The following is a 19,606-nucleotide window of genomic DNA, read 5'->3' as shown; positions in this document are numbered from 1 at the left end:
CTGCAGCATATGGAAGTTCCCAGGCTAGAGGTCAAATAGAAGCTGCCAGCTGCTGGCCTACACCACAGCCACAGCAACACCAGGTCCAAGCCGCATCTGCCACCTACACCCCAGCTCTCGGCAGCACTGGATCCTTAACCCACTAATCAGGGCCAGGAACTGAACCTGCATCCTTGTGAATACCAGTTGTTTCCTTTCTGCTGAGCCACAGCAGAACTCCAGGAATAATATCTTTTGTATTCTAAATATTTGGCAACATTATTACTCTGTATTTGGACAAGTTCAACAACCACTGTCCTTCCTTATTACATGCAAAACTTACTTCCTCCCCACCACCTCCACAAAAAAAGTTATAAGTACATTTCAAAAAGTCATTTTAGAAGTCTTCTTGTGAAAAAAGTTATAAGTACATTTCAAAAAGTCATTTTAGAAGTTTTCTTGTGGCTCAACAGGTCAAGGATCCAGTGTTGTCACTGCAGCAGCTTGGGTGGCTGCTGTGGTATAGGTTTGATCCCTAGCCTGGGACCTTCCACATGCCACAGATGTGAACAAAAAATTAAATAAAATAATAAAATATGAGTTCCCATTGTGGTGTAGCAGAAGCAAATCCGACTAGGAATCATGAAGTTTCGGGTTCAATCCCTGGCCTCTCTCAGTGGGTTAAGGATCTGGCGTTGGCGTGAGCTGTGGTGTAGGTTGCAGACGAGGCTCGGATCTGGCGTGCCTGTGGCTGTGGCAAAGGCTGGCAGCTACAGCTCCGATTACATCCCTAGCCTGGGAACTCCATATGCTGCGGGTGCAGCCCTAAAAGGACAAAAATAATAATAGTAATAATAAAATAAAAAGGCATTCCCTGGTGGTCTAGTGGGGTAAGGATCCAGCATTGTTACCGCTGTGGTATAGGTTCAATCCTTGGCCCGGGAACTTCCACATGCCATGAGCACGTCCCCATCCCCCAAAAAAAACTTCTTGGGGGGAAAAAAAAAAGCTTATCGTTTGAACATTTTTTTGCCTCTCAACTCTTTTAGTCCCCTTCCAGCTATACATTTAGATTTTAATGCCAGAAGCTCATCAGGATTTAAAATAAAGTTTTACAGAATTGATTTTGCCAGCATGAAATCTGCAGAAATTGATCTGTTTTCTTTAGGATTCTGCCTTCCAGGCATGCCATGGCTAAGACTCCAGGCAGTGAGTAGAAGTATATTTATTTGGTTTCCTAAATGCCAGGAGGCACTTGCCTTCCACACCATACAATTTGGTGTGGTTGGCTATCCAACTAGTGTTTTTTATTTATTTATTTTTTTGGTCTTTTTTTGCTATTTCTTGGGCCGCTCCCTTGGCATATGGAGGTTCCCAGGCTAGGGGTCGAATCGGAGCCGTAGACACCAGCCTACGCCAGAGCCACAGCAACGCAGGATCCGAGCTGCGTCTGCAACCTACACCACAGCTCACGGCAACGCCGGATCATTAACCCACTGAGCAAGGGCAGGAACCGAACCCGCAACCTCATGGTTCCTAGTCGGATTCGTTAACCACTGCGCCACGACGGGAACTCCCCCAACTAGTCTTTTTTAGAGGCTAGGAGCGAGTGGGGAGGGAATGAATTCAGATGAGGATTGAGTTGGGCCAACTGGTACTTTGAGTTTTTATGCATTATTTGTTAGCCTTCTAGTAAGCCCCTGATCACCCTTAAAGTAGGAGATGTAAAATACCCTTTCATAATTGGAACTTTAATGTCACCATTGATTATGCACTGTAGTCATTTCCAGTCTAGATTTCCAAAAGAGGTTTCTGCAAAAAGACAGAACAGCTACTCCCCTCAGAGATTTTTACTGGGTCTTGAATTCATTTGAAGTTTTTTTTTTCTTTGCGGGGTTGGGGGGGTGGGTGTTGGCCATGCCCACAGCATATGGAAATTCCTGGACCAGGGATCAAACATGAGCCACAGCAGCAACCCAAGCTACTTCATGATAAAACTGGGTCCTTAACCCACTGCGCCGCAAGAAAACTCCTGGGCTTTTAAAATAGTAATTTTAGAGACTTCTTCTGCCAGAATGAAAATCACATTACTAGTTGTATTAATGTTTTTTGCCACAGATATTGTAAAAGAGAATGCACTCTGGAGTTCCTGTTGTGGCGCAGCAGAATTGAATCCTACTAGTACCCAAGGCGGGTTCGATCCCTGGCCTTGCTCAGTGGGTCAGGGAATCCAGCATTGCCGTGGCTGCGGTGTAGGTTGCAGACGAGGCTTGGATCCTGAGTGGCTGTGGCTGTGGTGTAGGCCAGCAGCTGCAGTTCTGATTCAACCCCTAGCCTGGGAACTTCCATACACTGAGTGTGGCCCTAAAAAGCAAAAAAAAAAAAAAAAAAAAAGCACTTCTTTTGTGTTCTCCTCTCCTTTGTAAAACTTGTTGAACTTATTTTAGGCACAGCCCTGGGAAAGGAGGCTGGGGTGAGTAAAGTAGGAACTAGGGAGAACATTTACCTCTCTCAGTAAATCGAGAAGTATATACTTTAAGCCTCTATAATTGGATATTATTGCCTCCTTAGGTTAGAGTGTCTTTTCATCTACTTTATCCAGTCAGGTCTAAGTTGACTTTTCAGCTGTTAAGATTTTTTTATTTCTAACAAGGTCTTCTATTTTGTGATTTTGTCCATGTCTTAGATTTATACAGTCCTTTTTCTAAGAATTTTTATTTCCCTTTTGTCACAGGTATTTACCACCAGAGTGTTTTGTGGTTGGGAAAGAACCACCAAAGATCTCAAATAAAGTTGACGTCTGGTCCGTGGGTGTGATCTTCTACCAGTGTCTCTATGGAAGGAAGGTAATGAGAAAGGTTGAGCGTGGTGGTTTCTCTTGGGTGATGCGTGTACATGGTGGCATTGTGTGTATTATTCTTTTGCAGTTAATCATTGGGTTATACAAAATGGAATCCTGAAAGTTGTAGTTTGAAGAAAATACAGACTTAACTATAAAAGCTTTATGCACAAGCAGGAAATTTTAATTCTAGGGCACCTAATGATTTCTGCTGGGCTGTTGAAAATATTCATTTTATGCTCTTCTCAGATCCAGTCTCTGTTTTGATTCTGGTAGCACGTATAGGGAAATATGTAAATAGTTTATTAAAGTATGTAATCTTCCCAAGAGCTGTTCTTAAGGGTCCCAAGAGCTTTTATTAGCACAAGTGTGCATTAGGATCCGTGGGATGTCTGTATTCCTGTTTCAGCTCTCAGTGTATTTGTATGTTTCGTTTTTCCCTGTTGGGCTGTGGGCAGAAGCCATTTGGGAGTTCCCCTCGACTCCTTATATTTTGATTACAATCCCCAGACCATACTCTTAATTCGGATTTCAGCCTCCTCTTGAACGTCCCCTGGGTCTTCAGGTCTTTATCCTCCCTGCCTAACATGGAGAGTTATTCAGTTACTAGTTATACTCTGATATTGTGCAAGTGCTGCTGATAATGGTGGTGGAAGTTTTCCAGAAAGAACTGTGATCTCAGTAGAGACACTGTAGAGATGACACTAGGTGTAAAATCATTTTTTAGGAGTTTATTAGAAAATCGCAATTTGTGGCACGGATAAAGCCACTCGTTGAGTGGCCCTGACTCTTGTGTTTTTCCCACTTTGCCCATACCCCATTTTTTTCTCTCCCCTCATTTTTTTAAATTATTAAAGTATAGTTGATTTACAGTGTCACAGCGAAGTGAATTATGTTCTCTTTAATTTTAACCAGAGGCCTACCTTTGTTTGCTTTGTTTTTATGTGATAGCCTTTTGGTCATAACCAGTCCCAGCAAGACATTCTACAAGAAAATACTATTCTCAAAGCTACTGAGGTGCAGTTCCCACCAAAGCCAGTAGTAACACCTGAAGCAAAGGTAAGTTTTGACCCCGTGGTCAGCAGAAATGACTGCCTTGCTTCCTCTATTACTTCTCTAGGTAATTTCTCTAACCTCCTACCCACTTCTCCTCATCTCTCCTGCAACAAACGTTTATTGGAGAAGGGGCTGTGATTATGTAGCACTTAGCTACAAAGTTTCCTTGCCCATATTAAAGAATTTACATTTTACTAAGTGAGACAGACAGTAACTAAAAATGAATACATCTCGGGATTGTGGCTCAGTGATAATGAACCCAACTGGTATCCGTGAGGATGCGGGTTCAATCCCTGGCCTTGCTCAGTGGATTAAGGATCTGGAGTTGCCATGAGCTGTTGTGTAGGTCTCAGACATGGCTCAGATCCTGTGTTGCTGTGGTTGTGGTGTAGGCTGGCAGCTACAGCTCTGATTCAACCCCTAGGCTGGGAACTACCATATGCCACAGGCATGGCTCTAAAAAAAACAACAAAAAAAGAATACATCTCAGATGGTGATAAATATTATGAAGAAAACAAATCTGAGTAAGGGAGTAGAGAGGTGGGAAACCCCGTATTTTGATAGCCCGGTTAGAGATGGCCCCACTGATGACATGACTTTCTGAAGTCTTGACTGATGTGAATGTGAGAGCCATGTATAGATTTGGAAGAAGAGTGTAAGCTGAGCAGGACCTCAGAGCAGGCAGAGCAGAGGGGAGAGTGGAAGGAGAGGCAGCAGGATAGGTTATAAACCGTGACGGGAAAGCACTCGAGGGTTTTAATCAGGGCAGCTCTGTGATCTGATTGCCCTTTCAAAAGCCTACTCCAGTACCTGTGTAGAGATAAAATTCAAGGCAAAAGGAGTTTATTTGGTTGGTATCCAACCCAAGAAAAACCTTCTAGTTCCAGGTGTCTCACTAAGAAAGCTTTATATTTTTACCGTCACGAATCATTACGTTCATTTCTGTGAATCTGTTTTTATCTTCCAAATGCTTTAATAAAGCAACTACCTAGAGGTATCTTTGTTTTTGAAAAACCAGGAATTTTAATAATTAAACATGGAAAAAACAAAATTAGTAGTTCATTTCGTGTTTTAGATATACTAAAATCAACTTGACTTTTTAGAGCAGCTTTTTAGATTCACAGCAAAATTGAGTGGAAAGTAAAGTATTTCTATCCCCCTCCCCCCGACACTCACCCACCTAGCCTCCCCCACTGGCAGCATCCTGCGCCAGAGTGGCACATCCGTCACCGGCGATAGAGCTGCATCCTGGCATCATTATTAGCCTAATGTAGAGTATGGACTTGGATGATAGCGATGTTATATTTTGGATTTTTTAAAATTGATTCAGTTACTTAAATAACTATATTATAAGGTTTTGATTAAATAGAACTGTCTGGTTAAAAAATAGGAAAAGACAGATAATCTACGTGAGGGCCTCTGTGCTAAGAATTGTAGAAGCTGAGGTTCCACAGCTCGTCATGCCTGACGCAGAGGAGACAATCAAACCCAACTCACAGTATGTTTTTATGTCTGCAGTACTTTTAGGGAGACAAGTGCTGTTCAGGTTTTCCTTTGCTGCGTAGAGATGTGCCTGATCCTTTGTTTCATGACCTGTGACTCGTTATGCTGTTAGTCAGTGTCCTCCTCACCCTGCCTGGTGGTGGTTTGTCACTGCAGTCCCCATGCCCTCTGGAAGTTCACGCGAGACCATGGTTTGTAGATGCAGAACCATGAAGTTAGACTGTGCGCATGCACACCAGCCAAGGCCGAGAGAGAGATTTTTGCGTTGGTCTTTGTGCTTTGGGGACATGCGCCATTCTGCCTCAGGATTGGCTCTGCCAGCGTCATCGGGGGAGTCAGTGGCCAGAGAGAGGTGCTGCTGCTGGTGTGTCTCCTCGCCCAGGCTTCTCCAGGTCTGCCTGGTGGTTTCCGGGAAAGGCCCTAAGCCCCTTCTCTTTAGGAGACATTTGCTCTGGCCCCTGGCAGCTGCTCCAGAACTTCCTGGGTTCCCCCTTGGGGTGCCAGGATTATCTGCTTCAGGCTTCTTCAAGAAACTTTCCTTTCAGGCGTTTATTCGACGATGCTTGGCCTACCGAAAGGAGGACCGCATCGACGTCCAGCAGCTGGCCTGTGACCCCTACTTGCTTCCTCACATCCGAAAGTCAGTCTCCACAAGTAGCCCTGCTGGAGCTGCTATTGCATCAACCTCTGGGGCGTCCAATAACAGTTCTTCGAATTGAGACCCACTCCTAGGCCACAAACTGTTCAACACACACAGAGTGGACAAATGGCATTCAGCAGCGGGTTTGGAACATAGCGAATCCGAATGGATCTCATGAAACCTGTACCAGGTGCTTTTATTTTCTTGCTTTTTTTCCCATCCATAGAGCATGACAGCATCGATTCTCATTGAGGAGAAACCTCGGGCAGCTCTGGCCAGGCCTCGTAGGAAAAGGCCCCGCCCCAGGTTCCGGCGTCAAGGGCCACTGCATGTGGCTGCTCTGAGTGAGGAAAAAATTAAAAAGAAAAACTGGTTCCATGTACTGTGAACTTGAAAACATGCAGACTCAGGGGGGTCCCTGATGCAGTGCTTCAGATGAAGAATGTGGACTTGAAAATACAGACTGGGCTAGTCCAGTGTCTATATTTAAACTTGTTCTTTTCTTTTAATAAAATTTAGGTAACATCTCCTGAAAAGCTTGTAGCACAAAGGCTCAGCTGGGGATGGTGTTTGACTTCGGAGGAAAAAAGTTGCTATTGCCCGTTAAAGGCACTAGAGTTAGTGTTTTATCCCTAAATAATTTCAATTTTTAAAAACATGCAACTTCTCTCCCCCCTTTTTTATTTTTGAAAGAACACATTTGGTCAGAAAGCGAAACCCCTGTTAGCAAGTTCGTGGCCGTGTTCATTCCAGTCAGACGCAGCTTTCGCGCCGTCCGGTCTCCCGTCTGCAGTTCCTTCCCCATCTCCGTAGGGGAAAACTGAGGGGGGTACTGAGACATGGGGGGTTTGCCATTGGACAAAGAATGAGGTTAGAGCTCTGCAGCTTGGAGTCTTTTTAGGTTTTCAACTATTTCTTCACAATTTGAACACTTGACGGTTGTCCCTTTTAATTTATTTGAAGTGCTATTTTTTTAAATAAAGGCTCATCTGTCCATGCAGTCCTCTTGGATTCTCTGAATGTAGTAACCTTTGAAACTGTTCCAAAGGTAGGCAGAAAATGGGCTGGGGAGCCGAATGCTCCAGGGATCAGGAGTTCCAACCCAGTCTCTGTGTGCTTGCTAAATGGTGTACATCTCTTGTTAACCGTGATGTTAAAACTTGATCAGCATATAAGCTTCCCTCTGTTAGATGTTTTGGCAGGAAACAGTCTCCAGTCCCCCTGGTGTGTATGTCTGTGTGGGCATGTGCACACACACGCGCACACACACACACACACACACACACACACACACACGCTTTTATCTAACCCACTGCAATAGATGCATTGAGTGAAGTGAAAAAATAATCTCAAAGGAAATAGGCGTTTCAAAAATGAACATTCTTTTGGAACTAGGTTTTAATTTGGTTGTTTCTGAGATGTATGATCAATTGAAGATGGAGCTGAAACGGGAGATGAGTGGCCCCACCGTGCCCTTGAAACAGCAGAGCACTCGACAGTAGAGGGGGAAGGAGGCCAGAGTCTGAACATGTGGTAGCCAGCTTGGAATGTTACTGACATATGTGGCAAGAGGGCTCAGCCAGAAATATTTAAAGATGCAGCATTCAGACATGCGAGTTCCCTGGGCAGGAGGAGGGAAGTCAGGAAGGGTAGTGAGCGCTCAGATAACTCTAGTATTTCTTTTACGACTGAAAAAGTCCAGTACGGACACATGTTTCTAGGACTTTTGTTTGTGTTGTGGACCTACTCCTCTCTCCCCGGTATTAGGAGATCTTAAGGGAAGAGAGGAGGGTAGGTTCCTGGGTAGCTGTTGTCTTGTGGAACTCTGAATGGAAGGAAGTCAGCGCCAGAGTCCTCGTTGCCCCCAGCTTTCCAAAATGATTTTATTGTCTTACACGTTTATACACATGTGTGCACACCTAATAGATGCAGGTATGTGTGTGTATATGTACCATCGCTGCTGCTGCTGAGCAGAGTGCCCGTGGGGTCTCACAGGTTGAGCACAACATCGAAAGATGGTGTCTGGGTATGTGAAGAGATGGGTGAGGTTGAGACCATGTTTAAACTTACTCAAGATAATTAAATTTTATTCCTTATCTCCTCCCTCTCATTCAATGATGTTGCAGTTTTGATGTTTTGAGGTTGTTGTTGTTTTTCTTTCTTTCTTTTTTTTTTTTTTAAAGTTTTAACTTTCTTTTAAGGTTGAAGGAATGCTGCATCTTTAAACCTTCCCTCTAACTTCCTGCCTCCTTTTCCCTAAGTGCTTCTGAGCGAAGCCGAAGGACTTTATTTGGTGATCTCTCTTTTCTGCCCTCATCCTGAAGAAGGGAAGCCCTCTCTTCTTGGTTTTATTGAGTCTAGGACTTGATTGGGCTTGGTTGAGTCTGGGCAAGGCCTCTTTCCACTGCATGGATAAGCCCCAGGGAACATGCAGAATGTTGACCTTTTCTAGACCTGTAAGTAGCCATGAAATCACTAAGTGGAGTTCTTCCATGACATATTTTGTTAATATGGGTTTCACTTTTTCTGAGGATAATCCCTCATTGCCACAGTGTTGATTTACTTTAAGCAATGACAAAAAATGTGTATTAATTTGTAATTAAACTCAGCCAGACTGTTTTGGCTTTTCCCAATTTGGGGGGGTGGGGAGGATATTAAAATAAGTTTTAAGAAGTGAACTTCCCAGCCTCTTGATTTTACTCTAGTTCTCTAGCTTCAAACAAGGGCCTTACCTCCTGGGATGTAGCTAGAGGAATCCTGGGATGTAGCTAGAGGAATCCTAGCAGCTGGCAGAGTCCCAGTGGACGTCGCAGGCACGATGGGAATGTGCGGATTCATGCGACACCTTCTGTACCCCTATTGTGCCAACACCTGTGCTTGTGGGTGGAAATACATCGGTGATCAGAATGGGGAGAAGGTACAGCTCTGAGCTCACAATCTAGAGGCAAAGGCACTGGGCCCAGGAAGGGATGGAACACAGGGGCGGAGGGGAAGCAATTGGGCTCCGAATCTTCCGTCATGACACGGGCGGCTTCAAAACGAGACTCGCCAGTCAGAGCAGTATGCCCCCCACTTCTGTGGTTGACCTGCTGTCTTTTTTAGAAGGTTTGTTTTCTGCCTGCCTTCTAGTCCAGGAAGGGAGGTTTTTCTCCAGTTGAGAAGATTAGCAGTCAGGGAGCTCTTGTGTCCCTTAATTTAGAAAATAACTCTCTTGAGGAGCTCCTGCTGTGGCCTAGTGGGTTACGATCTGGTGTTGTCTCTGCAGTGGCGCAGGTTTGATCCCTGGCCCAGGAAATTCCATATGCTGCAGGTGTGGCCAAATAAATAAATAAATAAATAACTCTCTTTAAACAGTTATCTCCTAGAATCCTAGAGCCAGAAGCAAGCTTTGGGTCCAGCTCCTTGCTTCTGAAAAGGCAAAGTTTACAACTAACTTGACCCACCTTGGCAGACTTTTGCTTTCTGAGAATCTTTCTTTCTTTTCCCTTACTCATCATTCTAATCGCCCAAGCTCTCTTCATCTGTAATTAAAATCTGCCTGTGGTAAGTGGGGGAGAAACGTGGTACACAAACTGGCTGTTGTGTTTTAGTTTCTTTTCTTTTCTCTCTCTTTCTTTTTTGTCTTTTAGGGCCACACTTGTGGCATAAGGAGGTTCCCAGGCTAGGGGTCGAATTGGAGCTGTAGCTGCCAGCCTGCACCACAGCAACACAGGATCCGAGCCTCATCTACCTACACCACAGCTCATGGCAAGACTGGATCCTTATCCCACTGAGTGAGGCCAGGGATTAAATCTGCATCCTCATGGGAACTCCCGTTTTAGCTTCTTCTTTTTTTTTTTTTTTTTTTTTTTGCTTTTTAGGGCCACACCCGTGGTATGTGGAGGTTCCCTGGATAGGGGTTGAGTCGGAGCTACAGCTGCCAGCCTACGTCTGCGACCTATACCACAGCTCACGGCAATGCCAGATCCTTAACCCACTGAGCAAGGCCAGGGATCTTACCCGCAACCTCATGGTTCCCAGTTGGATTCGTTTCCGCTGCACCATGACGGGAACTCCCCGTTTTAGTTTCTTAAGGCAGAATCACCAAACGGTTAAAATTAGGTCTAGTTCAAATCTCCCTCAAGCTTCAGGAATCTCTCTTTGCACGGTTATAGTTAGGAATAGGAGAAGGTATTTAAAGTACCTGGCACATAGAGGGGAATCAAAAAATGTGGTTTAAAGAAGATCACAGGATCTGGTAAATAACACTCCCAAGTTCAGTGGTTGAGGTTCAGAGCCTTTCTGCTCTCCGGGTTGTCGGGAGACGTTGCCTTGGTGGCCTTCCTCTCTGGCTTGAGATTCAGTATTAACCTCTATCCTACAAGGTCTTCTGTTACCCCAGTTCCAAGACTGCTGCTGGCCAAGTGTGGAAGAAGCGCCTTAAAGACCAGCATGGTCCCCAGGCGCGCTGCTTCAGCATCACCTGGGAACCCGTTAGAAATGCACAAGCCCCCCCAAAAGGGGGCCATTCGGAAGGTGGCCTTATCTAAACTCACTGAGCCGGAAGATGGCTTTGTTTTATTTTCTGTGTTGGGGTAAACATCTCCTTTAAGCTCTGGGCTGTCCCAGGCCCAGATGTCATACGTATGCCATTTTATACCCTTATGCAGGTGCCTTGGTGCCCAACAGTAAACTGGAGAAACACTCACTTTGGGCAAAGCTTCTTACCTTTAGCATTCTCTTAAAATATATATAACAACTCATCAGTACCTTCTTGTAAATTAATTTATCACATTTTTGTTTAACTTGAGGGGTCCAGGGCTGGCAAAGGCCTGAGACATGGGTCTGCTTGAGCCCAGCCTGGCAAAGTGGCTCAGGGCTGAGGGGAGCCTGGGGCTGGACTGAAGCTCCTTGGAAGGGTCTCAGGGAGCAGAGAGTTGAAGAGAGGTTGCGGGGAGAGGAGGGAGTGGTAAGAGACTCTGGCTGATGCTGAGCCCTGCGGGTGGGTTGGGAAAACCCGTCAGAAGCTAGGAAAGCAGTCAGGCCCGGGAGCAGGTTTGGGACATGGTGGGGTCAAGGAATAAAGGGCGCTATTGTGCCAGGGAAGCTCGCAGGGGCCCGAGATGGGCTGGAGTCAGCAGAGGGGATGTGTGTGTGGTGCTGGGTGAAAGACCCCGAATGACCTCATGGTGCGAAGGGGTCAGAGAGCAGCTGCCTGGCTGATGGCCCCACCCGTCCTTGGCCACTGGTCAGGCCTCCTGGGTGTGGCGGGAAGTGTCCAGCCAGAGAACTGTGGTGGTCTCCTGTGCTATCCAAGCCTTTTCACCCTGAGGGCAGCTTGGGGAGGGGGGGGCAGAGGGCAGCATCAGCAAAGGGAAGGGACTCTGACACAGCCCGGGTGTGGGCAAGGTGGAAGCATCTTGCTGATTTTATATGTGAGGAAACCGGAGCCCAGATAGACTTGGTAACTGATGGAGCAGCATCGAGGGGGAGGGACCGTAGGCTTGAAGATCTTGTGAGCTGCATTCCCTGAGTGCCATCCTGGGGCAGAGGCAGCTGGAGCTGAGGGCTACCCTCGGCCCCCAGCTGGAGGCGTATCATAGTTTGCTCTCATCTTGGGCTGTCCTCCCACAGGCTCCCTTCACTGAGTCCCCTTCCCTCAGGGATAACCCTTAGAAATCTACTTAGAGACTGCTGGCCTGGGCTAGAACCAAAGTTCAGTGGGAAGATGAGGCATGGTTTCACATAACATTACTGCCTCAGGTTCCCTAAGCCATCTCATCTGTGATCGTCCTTAAAAGATGAGGATGTGAAAATTCCTCCTTCATCGCACCCCTGGGCAGCTCTGTAATAGCTGCTTTTAGGTCCTCAGTGACAAGTGAGAATCAGACCCTCTGCCTTGACTTCCGCATGGTTGCTGTACAGCTTGAAGAGGGTGAGAGATGTGAAGATGGTCTCAGGAATTGAAAAAGTCAGAAGCAGGGGGTGTTGCTAGATGCCTCCTCTGAATCACAGCGCCCCTTGGAGAGATGTCTGCAGGACATAGAAGGCCCTCCAGCACGGGCGGCCCTGGCCTGTATCTGGAAGGAAGCCTGTCCTAGAGTCAGCCCCAGACCTGAGTCCTGTGCCCTGGGAGAAGGGCCTGCCACTGGGAAGCATGAAAAGGAAGGCCTTTCTCTACAAATTAATTTTAGGAGCCATTGCTTCTTTACACCCGCAGACTCTCGACCCTGCCACAACCTTAATGCGAAGCCTGCTCCTCAGCCCAGGGACAAACTGCACCCAGTTCTGTTACCTGGTAGCACAAGACGACAGGAGAGCTCCGAGTGAAGTCTATACTGTGTGACCTTGGCCTAGGCCCTCACACTCTGAGCTACAGTTGTCAGAGCACTAAACTTCATGTACCCACTCAAAACATGTCTTCAGAGCCTTCTGTTTATAATATGCTGGGCTAAGCTCTGGGAGGTAAAAAGGAACAGCAGACTTGGCTCCTGCTCGAAGAAGATGAGCATTTAGAAGCTACATGTAAGGAGTGTAAGCTTGGAGCTGATGCATTCCGTGCGCAAGTGAGATGGGGTTCCTGGGGGTTTGGAAGAGGGCACTGAGCTGGGCATTGCACGATGGGCAGAATGAAGTGAATAGAGTGAGGAAGGGCAGTGTTTGCCCAGAAAGTCCTTCTCACTTTCTCTACTCCTGCCACGCAGTGTTTGTCACACCTAGTTCTCTCCGCACTCTCTCACGCCTCCAGGCCTTGGCCATCTGATTGGCTTTGAAAACTCAGCTCAAGCTTCCCTGGCAGCCTTCCTTCCTCTGGGCTCTCACAGCACCTTGAACGTGGCTCCCTCACTTCCCCGCCTTCTCACACTCGTGCGCTCCCTTGGCACCACGAGAGGCTGGCCTGCTGGAGCGCAGCGCCTGGAAGGGGAAGCAGGGCTGGACAGGTGGGGGTGAGGGACCTTCGATGTGAGACCGAGGAGGAGGAGGAGGAGGAGGTCGGGGCAGTGTGTTAGACGCAGGTCGTTGGTCAGAGCTGAGCTGGGATGGTCGGGGAGCCTGTGGTAGCTGGTTCCATGTCTTCAACAGCGCTGTTTTTCAGCTGTGTTACCATCTCGACCCAACACGTGCTTCACAGACTAGAACTAGGCTGACGTGCAATGCACTCTGATATTTACCATTTTACTTCATTTTTAAAATGCTGGTCACCACCCACGGGTGCCCCAGCCTGCTTCTTGCTCCTTCCCTGGGGACTAGAGTGGGGGGGGGGGCAGCTGCATGTAGCCACATGCATCAGGGACTCAGCGTGGAAAGGATGGGTCAGGGGAGGCTCTGCATTTGCACAGCCACTTCCCTACCTGTTCTGCCGCAGGCCAGGATCCACGGGAGTCTCACAAGGCAGTGGGCAGTAACTGAGACCAGAGAAAACCTCAGCCTGCCTGTCCTTCCTGAATTGGCAAGAGGAGGTCAGGGCCTCCCTCCCTCTTGAAGCTTCAGACGACCTCTTGAAGAGGGATGCAGAAGCTACCGGCCCACCCAGAGCTGTGGACCAGAGTAGGCCTTGACTCCTGGTTCACCCCGTCCTCAGAGGACCTGCAGCTCTAGGTTGGTTGGGACAGGGCCCTAGGTTGGGTAGAGCAGACAGGGTCACGTGACACCCACCCGCCTCTGCCTGCCGGCACCAGCTGGGTGGGGCAGGAGAAGGTTCTGGGAACTGCATCCCACCCCCTTGGAACCAGTTCTTTAGCTCAGCTCTATTGCCCCCCTTGCTTGTAGCACTGCCTCAGGCCAACCTCTGCCCCCTCTTTCTGACCTGCTCCTGAGTGGAGGCAGGAGCCAGCCAGCATCCTGAGGCATTGGTTTGCAAGCCCCCTGCTCTGAGCTTACTCCCAGGTCTTGCAGATAACTGGGTGTTGCAGAGGTGACTCGGTGACTCGTCCAACTGGGAGGCCACTTCCAGACCTAGAGGCATGGAGCAGGTCTGCACATCCTCTTCCTGGGAGTCTCGTGAGGTAGTTCTGATTCCCTGGGGAGGAAGAAGCTGGGCTTGGAGTCCCTTCAAAGGAAGTCTTCTGATCCAGGCCTCAGGCTGAAAGTAAGTGGATACAAACTCAGCCGCCCTTCTGGGAGTGAGAGACCCTTCTAGGTCCTCCATCAACAGGGAGTAAGGGAAGAACCCAGCGGAAGGGGGCAGGATTGTGTCTGGGTTATATTTGTGGCCATGATGGGGTAGACCAGCCAGTAGAAGACAGCCAGCCATAAAATGCCCCAGGAATTTAATGTGGATGTGGGGGAAATAGTTTTCATAGGTCAACTGTCCCAATATCACACAGCCTGGAAGATGTGGAGCCCAGGCTTGTACCTTGGGTCTGTCTGAACCCCAAGCCTGCTGCCTTCTTTCCATCAGTCCTCAGTGCTGCAGATGAGGGGGTAGCCACAGGGACTCAAGAGAGCGGATGGTCTGAGTGGAGAGCTGAGGGTTGGCGATGCAGGAGCCCAGGGAGAAGGTAGAGGGGATGGGACCCACCCAGGCCAGCACCGTGCCAGGCCAGACTTTCCTCCTGGCTTGGGAAGGTGCAGGGCGGGCAAGATCTTAGCTGCCCTGGGGGCTCACACTGCCCTGTCTAGTTGCCTCAGGACTGACCATGTCTTTCCTTTAGGTCCTCCTATCCTATCTGGCCATCCAGTTGCATTCTTCCTGCCTTGCGTTCATCTTTCCTAAGCTTTTGTTCTAGGCTGGGAGTGTGCACGGGCTCTGCTCTCCTGGGCACCCCCTGGCTGAGAAGCTGCTGAGCCCCAGCACCTGGGAAGAGGAGACTAATGCAAGAGGAACCCTAAGCACAGTGAGTAATGATACCAAAACGTGCACCACTGAGAGCCCCTGAGACCCAGAAGGGAAGTGACCTGGAGGACACGTGGATAGCGGACGGCCGCCCTCCCAAGGCCTGGACTTGGCCCACTGCGCCATGCCGGGGGACTTTCGGACATACATTTATCAGCCAGCCAAAGTGAGCTCAGAAAGAGGCTTCTATCTGGCCTGGTTTACACTTCAGAACACCATTTTTACTTAAACCCGGAGACCGTTGAGGCACGGGGGGCGGGGGCCGGGGCGAGGTGGTGGTGGTTTCTCAGGCAGAGGAAGGCACTCGGTGTTGCAATCCCGATACAACTGGCCTGGGCAGATCTCCTGGACCGTGGCGTGGGGTGGGGTGGAGAGGCGTGCAGGGTGAGGAGAAAGGGAGACACCCTGAAGGAAGACAGGAAGCAGGAAGGGCCGCCCCCCCCGCCTTGACTCAAAACATTGCTTTCTGGGGACAAGATAGGGGATGGTGACCCTCCTTACACCTACAAATTGTCACCTCAGAGCTGAGGTAACTCATGTGGATGGAATCAGACCCACGGTACCTTTGCTGTCTAGCAACCAGTGGAGCAGTGGAGAGCTATTTCCCAGCATCGATTCTTTTTTTTTTTTTTTTTTTTTGGTCTTTTTAGGGCCACACTCATGGCATATGGAAGTTCCCAGGCTAGGGGTTGAATCAGAGCAACAGCTGCCAGCCATGGCCACCGCCACAGTCACATAGGATCCGAGCCGCATCTGTGACCTACACCACAGCTCATGGCAACGCCAGATCCTTAACCCACTGAGTGAGGCCAGGGATCGAACCCACATCCTCATGGATACTAGTTCGGTTCATTACTGCTGAACCATGGCGGGAACTCCTCGGTATGGATTCCATCAGAGTGAGTATCATCTTGGCAAAGATCCCCTGGACTGACTAAATCCCTAGCACCTAGCTTGATGCATGGCCATCAACAAATGGCTGTTCGCCTAAGTTTTAACAGAACAGTGAGGAGGCTGTGGGCACAGAAGACATGGACTCTTGTTTGGATGTGATGAGGTCTGGGTGCTGGCAAGGGGTCCCTCTCAAAGGCCCAGCCCCTCACAACACCCAACCCTCCTGTAGCCTGCAACCACGTTCTGCTGACGGCTGATCCTGCACAGGATCTTTAAAAGGTGGGGACTGGGCTGGACTCTCCACAGGGAGAACTGCCCAGATGCGGCCGGCTGTCTGCCCTGCGCGCTCAAGACCTAAGACAGATGGTGGCTGAGGACATGGGCCCGGACAATCAGCAGAATCCAGTGTGTAAGCCTGGCGCACTACAGCAGGAATTCTCACCCTCGGCAGAGACCAGAACAGGGCCTCAGAGACTTGCGCAAACATCTGTCCCTGCTGGCGCAGCACTTGCTCCTTAGCTCTTTTGGGGCAGTCTTCTCTGCCTGGAAGATGGCAAAATTGTGTTGCCTTCCCCACTAAACAAAACTCTTCTAGGACTGTGACTCGGCTCAGCTTTGTTCCCCCAGTGGTTGTTGATGTGTAAACGAAGAAATGGGAGCAACTCCTGTGCACTGAGCACTCGGGGGGGGGGGGGGGTGTGCTGCTGGGCAAGTGATGGACATTCTGGACCCACGAGATGCACTGGTGATTTCAGGTAGTCAGCTTCTGCCCTGCTGGTGGGAGAGAGGCCTGAACTTACCTGGACTGGTAGAGAAGGGAACCTCAACTCTGTTCTAGAACCTGGAGGGCTCCTTGGGAGCCCTGCCTGAGTTCCCTGTCAGAGGCAGGGGGACTGCCTGGTGAGAACTACGGCCAGCGCATCCAGAGATCAGCAAGCAGGGAGGAGCATGTAAGATGACTTTGAGGAGAGAAGGTTTAGCCACTCAGGGAAAAAGAGAAGGCGCCTTAGCTCCAGAACCTCCTTGGAAGTAATGCGAGGAAAGGGAAGCCAAGAGGATGGTCTCTGCAGCAGCCCCAACATGGCCAGCAGCCTCCGAGCCACTGGGATCCCAGGACATGGAGAAGATGTGCATCAAAGGGCACTGAAGCAGCAGTCACCAAAAGGGACTTAGCTCTGTCAGAGCTGCCTAAGCTGGCTATGGAGGGCCTGGGGTTTTGCTGGCCCGATTACTAATAACCATTTTTTAGGGTGTGGATAGTGGAGTCCCACAGTCTCTACATTGATTTGCCAAGAATCTCAGCACAGCAGAGAAGGAAAAAGCTAAGTGAGCATCTCTGGCCCCCATACCCCCATTGCAGCCATGAGGAAAGATTCTGCAAGGCAAGGGTAGTTAAAAAAAAAAAAAGGAGGAAAAACACTGAATTTGTTATTTCCAAAAATAGCACTGAGGTGGACAGCACAGGAAACAATAAAGTTTATATTACGGTTTCATAGTGTTTTTATTTGATTACTCGCGGTGGGAGAACGTGAATGTTTGCATTAGGGTCTCTACATTTCTCCGTCCGGCTTTGAGCCTAGACAGCCCAAGTAACTTTTCCAAGGTCGCTCCGGGAATCAGATGTAGAGGTGGAGCTGGACTCCAGCATCCTAATTCTCAGCCCAGTGCTCTGTGCTGCGGTGACCTGTTGCGTAATACGGAATAACTGTGGCTTGACTTCTCTTTTATGAGATTTCCATTTGGTCCTTTAAGAACCGCCAGCAAAACGGTTGCTTGTGAGAGTGATGATGTCTGTCTTCTGGGACGTCCAGTGGACAGATTTTTCCCTGGGTTTCTGGGTACAGCCCCAACCAGCAAAAACACTCACACCCCCTCGCGCCGGAGACGCTGACGCAGGGGGTCACACCAATGCTAAAATAAGACTTGCAAGTGTTTGCGCTCAGCGCACAGCACGGGGCCCTGCTCCCCCTCCCCCAATCTTTGCCTCGGTGGCCGAGTGCTGGGCTCCGCCCCTTCCCCATCAGACCGGGGGAGGGGTCCTGAGCACTGAGGTAGCGGATGCTCAGCGGCTGGAGACGTTGGCAGAAAGAGGCGGGATGGAGGGGGCGCCAGTGGCTGGGCCTGGCTGCCTGGGTCAGCGGCGCGCGCCGCCGCCCCCGCCCAGTCGGGCCTCGCAGCCCACTTCCAGCCACGCGGTGAAGTTTGCGGAAAGTTTTGCAGTTGCTTCCCCGCCCGCGCCAACCGGGGACCTGTGACGCAGCGTCTGGGGCTCCAGGCCCGGGCAGAGAGGAGAGGGAAGGCGAGGCGGGGACAGAGGAAAGAGGAGAGCGAGAAAAAGAGTGCACGCCGGGGCCCTTCTCGACCCCGCAGATCCTCCTCTCCGCCTCCCCTTCCTCTCCCTCTCGGCGCGCTCTCTCTGGGCCCCGGCCGGTTGCCCGCTCCTCCTCCCCTTCCCCTCCCACGCTGCCCGCTTCCCTTCCCCTCTGCCCCTCAAACCCTCCTCCCCGGTCCTGCGCTCCTCCCTCCGCCCTCCCTCCGCCCGGCCTGCCTCCTTCCCTCCTCCTCCTCCTCCCCTCCTCTCCCCGGGAGGCATCACTTCGTCCCGACCCGGAGGAAGACGCGAGCCCCTCGCGGGCGGTCACCGCAGCCCAGCGCCGGGGCTGCCACTGCGCGCCGCGCCCGTGCGCCCTCGGTCCCCGGGTCCCCAGAGCGCCACGCCGCGGGCATGGGCCCCGGCCGGCGGGTCCCCGCGCCCTGGCCTCGTCACCTGCTGCGCTGCGTCCTGCTCCTCGGGGGTCTGCACCTCGGCTGCTCCCGGGCCGCCGCCGCCGCCGCCAGCGCCGCCGCCGCCGCCCTCCCGGGTAAGGCGCTGCCAACTTGGCCAACTTCGGGGGCCGGGCGCGGGGGGAGCGCCGGGGAGCGGGCCTCTCCCAACTTTTCCCTCCTTTTTTTTCCAGAAGCGTGTGTGCGTGTGTGTGTGAGACTGGGCTTTAAAAAATCAGCTCCGCTTTTCTGAAAGCGGGGGAGAAAGGAGGAGGAGCGCGCCTGAAGGTGGGGGAGGACCTGAGTGGAACCAGATGTGGCGGGCGGCGGGGGAGGGGAGCCCGGGGGTCTCCAGCTGCCTCGGAGGAAGAGGGCGGGCGCGGGGAGGACCCTGGCGCCCGCCCTCCCGGACCACCCGGCGCCCGCCCTGCCCTCGGCCCGGGGACCTGCAGGGCGCGTCCGGGGAATCCAGGCCGGGAGGCTCCAGAACGGGCTCCAGGACCGATGCGTTATTGGTGTTTTTGAATTATTCCTGAGGGCTTGTTTGCCCTTACTGGCACCTCAGGGTTGTTTATATTTTCTTTTCCACACTTGGTCTTCAAGGACAGCCTGTGGCATGCGGCATCAGCACCGCTCGAACGAGCTCTGTGGCCCAGTTTTGTCCCATCCGGAGGATGCAGCGACAGGCTGGGCTTGGGGTGTGTGTGTGTGTGTGTGTGTGTGTGTGTGGTGTGTGTGTGTGTGTGGTGTGTGGGCGGCTCTGACCAAACTGGCACCCCTCCAGAGTGGACAGATCCTGGGTTTGGGCGGCGAAAGAGCTGCTAAAGATGCAGAAACCCAACCAACAGAAAACAAAAACCCGAAGCTGTGCCTTCTCTTTCTGCTACTCTTTCGAGGGTGACGGTAAAGTGTGGGGACAGACAGACCCCCTCACCAAGAATCCAAGAAGGAAAGGGAGCGATCTGCTTCCCGGAAGACTTCCAAGAGTTAGAGCGAGAACTGCCAGGGAGTGTGGGCCCTGCGCTGGGCCTGTAAAGGGCCTATAAAGCTTGGTCTTGCTTTATGTTTCATTTGGGGATGGGGGTGAGTGAAAGGGGACAGTCAGTGAGGCGCGTGC

General features: G+C 50.5%; 2 protein-coding genes and 1 long non-coding RNA gene across 8 annotated transcripts in view; 2 read left to right on the top strand and 1 right to left on the bottom strand.

Moving 5' to 3' along the window:
* Positions 1 to 8,695, top strand: part of TLK2 (tousled like kinase 2) — a 128,213-nt gene extending 119,518 nt beyond the window's left edge. For all 6 annotated transcript variants that reach the window (XM_047759219.1, XM_047759222.1, XM_047759221.1 and 3 more), the window contains 3 exons: positions 2,714 to 2,825; positions 3,770 to 3,877; positions 5,923 to 8,695. In XM_047759219.1, coding sequence (XP_047615175.1) covers positions 2,714 to 2,825; positions 3,770 to 3,877; positions 5,923 to 6,096 — 394 coding nt within the window. In that variant the 3' untranslated portion in view covers positions 6,097 to 8,695. The remainder of the gene's footprint in view (positions 1 to 2,713; positions 2,826 to 3,769; positions 3,878 to 5,922) is intronic.
* An 8,513-nt stretch (positions 8,696 to 17,208) lies between these two features.
* LOC125113948 (uncharacterized) lies at positions 17,209 to 18,992 on the bottom strand. The gene is made up of 2 exons (XR_007131642.1): positions 18,494 to 18,992; positions 17,209 to 17,410 (listed from the first exon to the last, which is right to left on the bottom strand). It is a non-coding gene; the product is annotated as an uncharacterized LOC125113948 (long non-coding RNA).
* MRC2 (mannose receptor C type 2) overlaps positions 17,838 to 19,606 on the top strand; it is a 60,303-nt gene continuing 58,534 nt past the window's right edge. The window contains exon 1 of the mRNA XM_047756879.1: positions 17,838 to 18,587. Within this exon, the coding sequence (XP_047612835.1) occupies positions 18,452 to 18,587 (136 nt within the window). The 5' untranslated portion in view covers positions 17,838 to 18,451. The remainder of the gene's footprint in view (positions 18,588 to 19,606) is intronic.

The sequence above is a fragment of the Phacochoerus africanus genome, chromosome 14, assembly GCF_016906955.1.
Source record: "Phacochoerus africanus isolate WHEZ1 chromosome 14, ROS_Pafr_v1, whole genome shotgun sequence".
In the NCBI taxonomy this organism is placed as follows: Eukaryota; Metazoa; Chordata; class Mammalia; order Artiodactyla; family Suidae; genus Phacochoerus; species Phacochoerus africanus.
The sequence above is the reverse complement of the archived record's forward strand: the minus strand, read 5'-3'. Positions and strand labels throughout refer to the sequence as shown.